Source organism: Oncorhynchus gorbuscha, linkage group LG01, assembly GCF_021184085.1.
Source record: "Oncorhynchus gorbuscha isolate QuinsamMale2020 ecotype Even-year linkage group LG01, OgorEven_v1.0, whole genome shotgun sequence".
NCBI lineage: Eukaryota > Metazoa > Chordata > Actinopteri > Salmoniformes > Salmonidae > Oncorhynchus > Oncorhynchus gorbuscha.
The window spans coordinates 104,305,708-104,317,389 of NC_060173.1; the positions used below are offsets into that span (position 1 = coordinate 104,305,708).

General features: G+C 42.5%; 1 protein-coding gene across 7 annotated transcripts in view; it reads right to left on the reverse strand.

Moving 5' to 3' along the window:
• LOC124048018 (diacylglycerol kinase beta-like) overlaps positions 1-11,682 on the reverse strand; it is a 169,696-nt gene that overhangs the window by 53,462 nt on the left and 104,552 nt on the right. For all 7 annotated transcript variants that reach the window (XR_006841172.1, XM_046368379.1, XM_046368389.1 and 4 more), the window contains 3 exons: positions 8,416-8,501; positions 7,962-8,051; positions 4,910-5,070 (listed from right to left, as the gene is read on the reverse strand). Coding sequence is in view for 6 of the 7 variants with exons in the window: in XM_046368379.1 (XP_046224335.1) it covers positions 4,910-5,070; positions 7,962-8,051; positions 8,416-8,501 (337 nt within the window). In the remaining variant the exon portion in view is untranslated. The remainder of the gene's footprint in view (positions 1-4,909; positions 5,071-7,961; positions 8,052-8,415; positions 8,502-11,682) is intronic.

Here is an 11,682-nt window from a genome sequence, read left to right on the forward strand (position 1 = left end):
TTGGAAAATTCCAGAAAATTATGTAATGGCTTTAGAAGCCATTACATAGGCTAATTGAGGCAATTGGAGGTGTACCTGTGGATGTATTTCTAGGCCTACCTTGAAATCAGCCAAGACCTCAGAAAATAAATTGTAGACCTCTACAAGTCTGGTTCATCCTTGGGAGCAATTTCCAAATGCCTGAAGGTACCACGCTCATCTGTACAAACAATAATGCGCAAGTATAAACACCATGGGACCACACAGCCGTCATACCGCTCAGGAAGCAGATGCCTTCTGTCTTCTGCCTTAGAAATGAATGTACTTTGGTGCGAAAAGTGCAAATCAATCCCAGAAAAAAAAGCAAAGGACCTTGTGAAGATGCTGGAGGAAACGGGTACAAAATGATCTATATCCACAATAAAACGAGTCCTATATCGACATAATCTGAAAGGCTGTTCACTGCTCCAAACCTGCCATAAAAAAGCCAGACTACGGTTTGCAACTGCACATGGGGACAAATATCATACTTTTTGGAGAATTGTCCTCTGGTCTGATGAAACAAAAATAGAACTGACCATCATTATGTTTGGAGGAAAAAGGGGGAGAATTGCAAGCCAAAGAACACCATCCCGACCGTGAAGCACGGGGGTGGCAGCATCATGTTTCAGGGTTGCTTTGCTGCAGGAGTGACTGGTGCACTTCACAAAATAGATGGCATCATGACGGACCAAATTATGTGGATATATTAACGCGACATCTCATGACACCAGCCAGGAAATTGAAACTTGGTCGCAAATTGGTCTTCCAAATGGACAATGACCGCCAAGCATACTTCCAAAGTTGTGGCAAAATGGCTTAAGGACAACAATGTCAAGGTATTGGAGTGGCCATCACAAAGCCCTGACCTCAATCCCATAGAACATTTGTTGGCAGAACTGAAAAAGTGTGTGCGAGCAAGGAGGCCTACAAACCTGACTCAGTTACACCAGCTCTGTCAGGAGAAATCGGCCAAAATTCACCCAATTTATTGTGGGAAGCTTGTGGAAAGCTACCCGAAACGTTTGACCCAAGTTAAACAATTTGAAGGCAATGCTACCAAATACTAATTGACTATATGTAAACTTCTGACCCACTGGGAATTTGATGCAAGAACTATTATTATTCTGACATTTTACATTCTTAAAATGAAGTGGTGATCCTAACTGACCGAAGATAGGGAATCTTTACTAGAATTAAATGTCAGGAATTGTGAAAAACTGAGTTAAAATGTATTTGGCTAAGGTGTATGTAAACTTCCAACTTCAACTGTAGCTAGTAGTGTGTATCTGTGCATGTACAGTAGTGTGTATGGTTTCTATGTGGGTTCACAGACAGAGAGACAGATAGGTTGAGGGGTGGTGGCTGTTTCCCTCCTATCTGGCCAGGTGTCACTCAGCACGGTCATTCATTACCGAGGTAACCCGGTCGGGCCTGGCAGCCGCTATCTTCCCGTCACTGATACTTCCTCTGACCTTCAGTGTGTTGCCAGCACTACTCCCTTCATTTCTCTCTTTCTCCCCCCTTCCTCCCCCACCGCTCCTCTAACCTTCACTTCCTCTACCCTCCCTAGAGGCCTGGCCTGGAAGTCCTCTGAGCAAGCACTACACAACCTGCTGTTGACACACAGGTCAGGTCACTGTGGATCAGATCCCCAGTCCATAGAGTAACACAGTGGGTAAGTAGCTGTAACTAATGCATAACCAGCCAGAAGGCCAGAGAGCATTACATGACGGGGCCAGAGCCAGGCACTCCCAGGCCCTCTCTTCTTCTCATAGCTAGCTAGAGAGCCACGCTTGGAGAGCAGATGGCTTGTTGATGGCAGGAAAGATAGTCAGGTTTCATCGTTCTCTCACACCATGAAGTGATCGGCTTCCTCAGACTAAGGGGCTGGGGTGAGGAAAGTGTGAGGAAGGAGTGAGGACACTTCTTTAATGGCTGCTGACATAGTGTGATTTCCCTCTCGCTAATTCTTCAGACAGATTCTTTCCAGAATGATGGTTGGGAATGGGATCACTCAGGGCTCAGGGATAATGTAATGCACTTTAGGAGTGTATGGAGTGCCTATAATGCCTAATGTAAAGGCAAGGCAGGGAGGGAAGCCTTGGAGATTTCTATGGGGATGAGTGACTGAAGTGGGGCTGAATTGTTTGAATCACAGGGGGGTTAAGGGGGCAAGGCAAGGTAGGGAAGGAAGTTTTGACATTTTCTCTCGGGATGTGGGACTGAAGTGGGTTCAGGGATTGGGTTGAAACCCAAGGTGCCTGCCACACGTACATGTAGGTTGGTAACTTCTTAATTCATTGGGGAAGAAGGGTCCGTGGTAATGGCTGGAGCGTAATTAGTGGAATGGCATCAAATACATCACACATTTTCCAGGTGTTTAATTCCATTCGCTCCGTTCCAGCCATTATTATGAGCCATCCTCCCCTCAGCAGCCTCCTGTGATGTAGACTCCTCTCCAATCTGATCTGTGTGTTTATAGTGCTGACTGGGAGTTAATGTTAATGCAGTCTCTGTATAGTGAAGCCTTCTCGTTAAAGGCTTGTTCTCCTCAATCTTCAGTCAGCGTCATTGTATCCAGATCAAACTTAGTTGACAATGACCAGAGTTGTTAAACAGGAATTTGATAGATCAAAATACTTCATGGTCAAGATTTTATATGAAGTTCTTCTCAATATGGATTTATGTTCGACTCTTCTTAGGATGTAGGATGCATGATTATTAGATTTAATTTGTTATTTAATATGATCAAGCTTAAGTGTGTACTTAATGCAAAGCACTGATGCCCAAAAGCATTACAAAGTCATCTGAGGCAGACAACAAAATAGCAATACCACAAAGCATCTTTATCTCCAGCCTAGAGCGTTCTCCCAGTCACTACAACTACCATGTCATCTACAATTAACTTACTGTGCAAGAAACAGATGACAGTTGAGATTCGAAAATTGGCCTTGAGAGCGCCAACGCCATGGCAACCCAATCCCCGGCCTTTCGAAGGGAAGGTCTGTGAGTTTGATGGCAGGAAGTGCTGCCCCAATATGGGTATGGATATTGAACCCGATTCTGGGCCACCAATGATTACAACATTATATGGCGTGACTGAGTCACAGTGCTAGCGCTCGTTTGCTCAGGTGTCATTGGTGCCCAGATACGCAGCCATCTGTCCCTGGCTGCTGGAGTCACTGTGATGCGATCTGTTGCCCTGGGGAAGGGCCATGCCGTATTGGATCATAGTGCCATCTACAACATAGGAATAGCATTGGTCTAAGCGGATTACATAAACACAGAATCCTTCAAAGGGATCAGAATTTGAGCTTAAAGGGTCCTCTGAGAAACACAGAATGTATATATAGTTTAGTGGACAGTAAATGGACTGTAAATAACAATTATATCATCAATAACAGTTTAAAACATAGCCAGCGCTTCTTTAGACATGGTGTACAGCCGGGATAGATACTAGACAGTGGCTGCAACCAAAGTATGGACCATTCTGGCACTGGCACTACCATCCACCAGCCCACATCTGAATCACATAGAGGGGGTCCCCTGGCCACACCCTGGCCATTCTGACACAGGCATCACATGGTGGAGAAACATCCATTGTCTAGATAGAAAGGTCAGAGGCTTGGCCATTTGCTGATATAATACACGTTATAATTAGAGCATGTTGTCTTTCCGTTCAGTCAGCAATATGCTGAGATCAAGTACTGAAATCTGTAAGCTGCTTTCGAAAGAGTTTCTAGCCTGATTTCTGATCTGTTGGTGCTATATTATCTGTATTAGCACATAGGAGCTGTCTGTACAGTACAAACAGATCCGGGACCAGCTTGCTAGGGTGTACCCATAATGCAGCAGTAACAAGAGGGTAGAGTCCTTGTGTTTGGCAGAAACCTGGTGAATATATGGCAGGCGTGGGACCAGTGGGATGCCGGGTTGCATAACATCACAGTAGTCCATGGTAACCCTGCCAAGCTAGCCCCTTCCTCCCTGCTCCTCATCCTACCTGTGATTGGTCCAGACATATTATGTACCAATCACACTTCGGCTTAGTCCCACTATCTACTCCTGATGTGTATTTTTAGGCGTCCGTGCAATGGTGCCTGGTGGGCTTGAAGAAAATAAAGACAGGAAAGACCATAAAAGGGATTGTTCCCTTCAAATGAGGTGCTGCAGGCACCTTATAGTTAAGCAACCGTAGCTTTAATGACAGATATAGGAAACATTCATCTGAAGTGTCAGGGATTGACAGAGAGACAACAAGACAAGAACTGAGACAGAATTAATTTGACCTCGTCCCTCTGGTCCCTCTAGTGTAATACGTTTGTGGCGAGCCCATCGTAGTTTGTTTCAACAAACGAGCAAAGAGTAGAGTGATAACAAGTTGCTAAGCAACAGGGACAATGGCGATGTTGGTTCCTTCCCTTTAAAAGGGGAAACAGTAATGAACCTGCTTGAGAGGCTAAGAAACCACCAGTGATTTTGCAAATAGTTTAACTCCTGCTGGTATAGGCAATCCCATACTGTAGCATAGTACTGGGCCTATGTCCTGCTTCTGTTTTGATCTGAATATGGAAAGGCAGGTAGGATTGTGTGTGTGAGTGTTTTTAAGGATACAAATTTGAAGTTGGAAATTGGTTCTGCATGTGATGAGTTCTGCATGTGATTGGTTCTGCATGTCAACAAAAATTTCCTGGTGAACCTGATAAACAGAGTGCGTGTGTGTGCGTGTGTGCGTGTGTGCGTGTGTGTGTGTGTGTGTGTGTGTGTGTGTGTGTGTGTGTGTGTGTGTGTGTGTGTGTGTGTGTGTGTGTGTGTGTGTGTGTGTGTGTGTGTGTGTGTGTGTGTGTGTGTGTGTGTGTGTGTGTGTGTGTGTAGTCTGTTCTCTCACCACTCCGATGGAGAAGTAGTTGTTGACGATGCTGTTGGGGACTGGGTCTCCCTTCTCCTCCTTGTCTACAGGGATAATGTCGATGTTCCATCGGTCCAGCATCATATCTGTGCTGTGTTCTATGTCCCGCAGGAACTTCAGCAGGCTGCCTCCCTCATAACCTACAGGACCGGACAGAGAGACGGGTGAGACGTGACACAGGGAGATACAGCTATCACACACTAAGGTCACCCACACTGCCAGACCCAGGCTCTCAGAACAAGTTTTATTAATTCAATAAGATCTAGTATTCATCAAATTGTATAGTGCTTTCTGTATTACATTTCACGTGAGGTCAGAGGCCTTGGATTCCTAGAAGCAAGCAAAGAGAAAACTAAGATTGAGTGGTGAGAAGGGAGTACATCTGAAAGCCTCACACTGACAAAACAGCCTAATGGCAGACAGTATGGGTGTACACAATAGAGTCATTGTGGCCTTATGTCCCAGAGGGGATGAAGAGGAGTTGGTAAGTAAGTACACTGCCATGGGATAGAACTCCTAACCTCCAGGCCTCTCTGAGAGAGACTCTTGGTAAACTCCAAAACATTCTGTGTTAAAAAACACCCAATTTGGGTTCTTTGGTAACCCAGCACTGGGTAAATATTGGACAACACACGCTGGGTTATTTTGACCAAGCCAGTAACGTGAATAACCCAACATGCTGGGTTGTTGGGATTACCATAACATGGTTTAATTTAAATATTAGTTGGTTATTTTTTACTGTCATGCTGGGTTGACATGCAGCTGGGTCTTTCTTAATGTACAGTAATATAAAGTTATTTCAGGAGGCCGTGGCTTATTAGAGGTGTGGCTTTCAGATAGATCTTATTGACAACCTGTGAGAGTTTTTTGCATTTTACAAAATCTTCTAGAGTATTAAGATTACTTATTACATATTATAATAAGGTGGTATCTTTCCCAACAACTGGATTTGCATAAGCTTTTAGGGATTTTATAAATTTCTGTAAGCCTGATTGAAGCTACAAAAATGCCAATGTTCAACCTTAACATGTGATAACTATACAACAGAACAGAAGAACTTGAATTACATACACTCTAACAGGTGGCTAAAAATAACTATCTGAAAGCCACTCCCTTACTAAACCTTGCCTCCAGTCTTCTGATCCGACCTGCTGGATCACAAGAACCCAGCATCAACAAACCAAGTGACCCAATGCCTGCCACCCAGCAGTTGGGTCAACCAAATTAACCAGCAGTTGAGTCAACCTAACAAGCCAGTATTTGAGTCAACCAAACAACCTAGCATTTTTTAGAGTGTAGAGGTAGACAGTAGAGGCATACACAATAGAGTCATCATTATACTGTGTCATGGGATAGAACTCCCGAACCCCGGGGGGCTCCGGTGAGCGAGTCCTCTGTGTTGGAGACCAAGTGGGTCTGAACCATTACTCTAATGATGACTGTGATCAGTACTGCTGAGAGGTGGACCGGGGTGTTAGGGTTACACCAGTGGCTGTGATGGAGGTGTGAGCGTCTAATGAGGACCCATCACTCAGAGCACCAGGGGACTTTAACACTCACATGGCGACCCATCCTGAGAGCCAGGGTTCATGTGTGATGGCACTTGTTCCCCCTACTGTGCTCCAGACCTGGGTTCACGTAATATCTGAAATCTTTCAAATAATGGAACTTTGCTTGATTTTTCAAAAACAACGTGAACCCAGGTCTGCATCAGGGGACGTTGACACTGAGAGCCGAGGCCCATGTGTGATGACGCGCATTTCCCCCCATGTGCTCTCCAACAGTCTGAGCTCACACTTTTCCTCCCTCATGTACATTTCCTAAATCACAGAGGGAGAAAGCAATGATGATGTAATGTAAGAAGCCAATTAGCCTACTTTATACCCTGAAGATTTAACAAAAAGCTCACCGACTACGTATGGCACAATAGCATGCTCTTTCATGTTTGCATACAAGCATATTCCACTATACGTGATGCACACATATGCTTACATACAGCCCTGTCCTGACTGATATAGTTACAAAACAGGCCAAACACATCTGTCATATAACATCTGCCAGTTAACAGGAGATCAATAGGAGATTGTATCACCAAACCCAATTTAGATGATTGGTTTACTATGCTAGGAATTCAAACGCATGTGCAGTATGTTTCTACAAACAGACGACTGTGACACAGTACATCCCTCACAGTCCCAGCTTTTGTATCTACTACTGTACAATCTGTAAATATGCTCATAACACTTAAATGTCTTCATAGAAACAATCCAATTGCTTTTAAAAATATATTTTTGAGAAGATAATGTATTCAACTAGTGCTTGGTCAAAAAGCCCCTGGGAACTAACTGTCCATTTAGTTTCCAAACATCAGATCATAAGCCCGCTGCCTGGCTAAAGTGCTCAGCTGGTCTCTACTCTACACAAGCCAGGGTTAGGTCAAGCAGTCTGTCATAATCAGGGTCGCAATCATTGGCCAAAAAACAGGCCCAGTCAATGACAAGCAGGGATTATATAAGAACTCTGCTTTGCATTATAGAACACTTTCAAATTAGCTCTATGAGGATGTGTTTAGGACAGTGGAGGCTGGTGGAAGGATATATAGGAGGACAGCCTCATTGTAATGGCTGGAATGGAATTCATGGAACGGAGTCAAACATGTGGTTTCAATATTTGTGAAGTGCTTGATACCGCCCATTTATTTAATTCCAGCCATTACAATGAGCCTGTCCTCCTATAGCTCCTCCCACCAGCCTCCACTGGTTTAGAACCACAAGAACTCAACAGGTGCATTGTGAAGATATTGAGGAAAATATTGCTGATGGGAGCTTTCAGTGAGTAAAATAATACTCACACTGCGATCTATGCACACACACACACACACACACACACACACACACACACACACACACACACACACACACACACACACACACACACACACACACACACACACACACACACACACACACACACACACACACACACACACACACACACACACACACACACACACACACACACAGCTTCTCACCTCCGCCCCAGCGTAGACATCTTGCCAGGTCGTTCCCTGTGCCCAGAGGGAGGATAGCCACAGGGGGATCTTTTGCAAAGTTGGCCTTGTCTGCAGATGGACAGATAATAAGATAAGATAATAATTACAATTCTGATGGAGAATTAATTTCTCTGAATTATTTCAGAGAAAGAACATTAAGGTGTAGCCAGAGTACTGTACAGTATAGTATTATAGTGTTCTATGTTTATCAGGCACACACACACACACACACACACACACACACACACACACACACACACACACACACACACACACACACACACACACACACACACACACACACACACACACACACACACACACACACACACACACACACACACACACACACACACACACAGCTATGAAGGTGGACATATTTTACTGTGTTCATGTATAATGAATGAGTTTAATCCAATAGATTGAGACACACCAATACAGTCTAAGATCCATCCCACTGTGCCGTCCCCTCCACATGCCAGCACCTGGAAATTAGGGACATCATGGAAGAAGTTGAGCCTGTGAAGACATAAATACATAAATATACAAATACACACACATACATACAGAGAGACAATACAGAAATGTACTATGGAAAAAGAAGGAAAAGCACGTCAGAAATCAGCTCAATGTAAGAATTCATAGAATCAAACCACTTCTGGGAAAATTTGATCACACTAAACATAAAACAACATGAAGAGTTATCTATCCAAAACAGAGATGTATAGATAAACCACTCTATAACAAAGAACAAACAGCAAAAACATCTACATGATCAAATACAAATCTTAGAATACACTACCAAAACCCAACAGATTCTCCAATTACATTGATTGAACTACAGGACAAAATACAAACCCTCCAACCCAAAAAGGCTTGATGGCATACTAAATGAAATGATAACATATACAGACCACAAATTCAAATGGTTATTCTTAAACTCTTCAACATTATCCTGAGCTCTGGCATCTTCCACTATATTTGGAACCAAGGACTGATCACCCCAATCCACAAAAGTGGAGTTAAAATTGACCCCAATAACTCCTGTGGGATATGCGTCGAACAACAACCTTGGGAAAATCCTCTGCATTATCGTCAGTGATGGAAAAAGTACCCAATTGTCATACTTAAAGTTAAGATACCCAGTAAAATACTACTTGAGTAAAAGTCTAAAAGTATTTGGTTTTAAATATACTTAAGTATCAAAAGTAAATGTAATTGATAAAATGTACTTAAGAATCAAAAAGTAAAAGTATAAATCCTTTCAAATTCCTTATATTAAGCAAACCAAACGGAACAATTTTATTGTTTTTTCAATTTACGGATAGCCAGGGGCACACTCCAACACCCAGACATAGTTTATAATCGAAGCATTTGTGTTTAGTGAATCTGCCAGATCAGGTAGTAGGGATGACCAGGGATGTTCTCTTGGTAAGTGCGTGAATTGGACCATTTTCTTGTCCTGCTAAGCATTGAAAATGTAACAAGTACTTTTGGGTGTCAGGGAAAATGTATGGAGTAAAAAATACACAATTTTCTTCAGGAATGTAGTGAAGTAAAAGTAAAAATTGTCAAAAATAATACTTATTTAAGTACTTATACATAAAAAACAACTTAAGTAGCACTTTAAAGTATTTTTACTTAAGTACTTTACATCACTAATTATCATTAACAGCAGATTCATACATTTACTCAGTGAAAAGAATATACTGAGCAAATGTCAAATTGGCTTTTTACCAAATTACCGTATGACAGACCACGTATTCATCTTATACACCCCAATGGACAAACAAACAAACCAAAACAAAGGCAAAGTCTTTGTTCATGCTGTGTTGAGTGCAAAAAAACGTTTGACTCAATTTGGCATAAGGGTCTGCTATACAAATTGATGGAAAGCAGTGTTGGGGGAAAAACATACAACATTACAAAATCCATGTACACAAACAACAAGTGTGCGGTTAAAATGGGCAAAAAAACACACGTTAATTTCCAAGGGGCCGTGGGGTGAGACAGGGTTGCAGGTCGAGCCCCACCCTCTTCAACATACAGTTGAAGTTGGAAGTTTACATACATCTTAGCCAAATACTTTTGAACTCAGTTTTTCACAATTCCTGACATTTAATCATAGTAAAACTTCCATGTCTTAGGTCCGTTAGGATCACCACATTATTTTAAGAATGTGAAATGTCAGAATAATAGTAGAGAGAATGATTTATTTCAGCTTTTATTTCTTGCATCACATTCCCAGTGGGTCAGAAGTTTACATACACTCAATTAGTATTTGGTAGCATTGCCTTCAAATTGTTTAACTTGGGTCAAACCTTTTGGGTAGCCTTCCACAAGCTTCCTACAATAAGTTGGGTGAATTTTGGCCCATTCCTCCTGACAGAGCTGGTGTAACTGAGTCAGGTTTGTCGGCCTCCTTGCTAACACACGCTTTTTCAGTTCTGCCAACAAACGTTCTATAGGTTTGAGGTCAGAGCATTGTTATGGCCACTCCAATACCTTGACTTTGTTGTCCTTCAGCCATTTTGCCACAACTTTGGAATGCTTGGGGTCATTGTCCATTTGGAAGACCCATTTGCGACCAAGCTTCAACTTCCTGACTGATGTCATGAGATGTTGCTTCAGTATATTCACAGAATTTTCCTACAACATGATGACATCTATTTTGTGAAGTGCACCAGTCCCTCCTGCAGCAAACCACCACCACAACATGATGCTGCCACCCCCGTGCTTCACAGTTGGGATGGTGTTCTTTGGCTTGCAATTCTCCCCTTTTTCCTTTCAAACATTACGATGGTCATTATGGCCAAACAGTTCTATTTTTGTTTCTCCAAAAAGTATGAACTTTGTCCCCATGTGCAGTTGCAAACCGTAGTCTGACTTTTTTATGGCAGTTTTGGAGCAGTGGCTTCTTCTTTGCTGAGCGGCCATTCAGGTTATGTCGATATAGGACTTGTTTTACTGTAGATATAGATACTTTTGTACCTGTTTCCTCCAGCATCTTCACAAGGTGCTTTGCTGTTGTTCTGGGATTGATTTGCTCTTTTCGCACCAAAGTACGTTCATCTCTAGGAGACAGAGCATGTCTCCTTCCTGAGCAGTTTGATGGCTGCGTTGTCCCATGGTGTTTATATTTGCATACTATTGTTTGTACAGATGAACGTGGTACCTTCAGGCATTTTTGTAAATTTCTTCCAAGGATGAACCAGACTTGTGGAGGTCTACAATTTGTTTTCTGAGGTCTTGGCTGAGGTCTTGGCTGATTTATTTTGATTTTCCCACGATATCAAGCAAAGAGGCACTGAGTTTGAAGGTAGACCTTGAAATACATCCACAGGTATACCTCCAATTGACTCAAATGATGTCAATTAGCCTACCAGAAACTTCTAAAGCAATGACATAATTTTCGGGAATTTTACAAGCTGTTAACTTAGTCAACTTAGTGTATGTAAAATTCTGACCCACTGGAATTGTGATACAGTGAATTATAAGTGAAATAATCTGTCAGTAAACAATTGTTGGAAAAATTACTTGTGTCAATCACAAAATAGATGTCCTAACCGACTTGCCAAAACTATACTGATCTGGTGCTTCTGGCCACAACCAAGGAGGCCTACAGCAGCACCTAGATCTTCTGCACAGATTCTGTCAGACCTGGGCCCTGATAGAAAATCTCAGTAAGACAAAAATAATT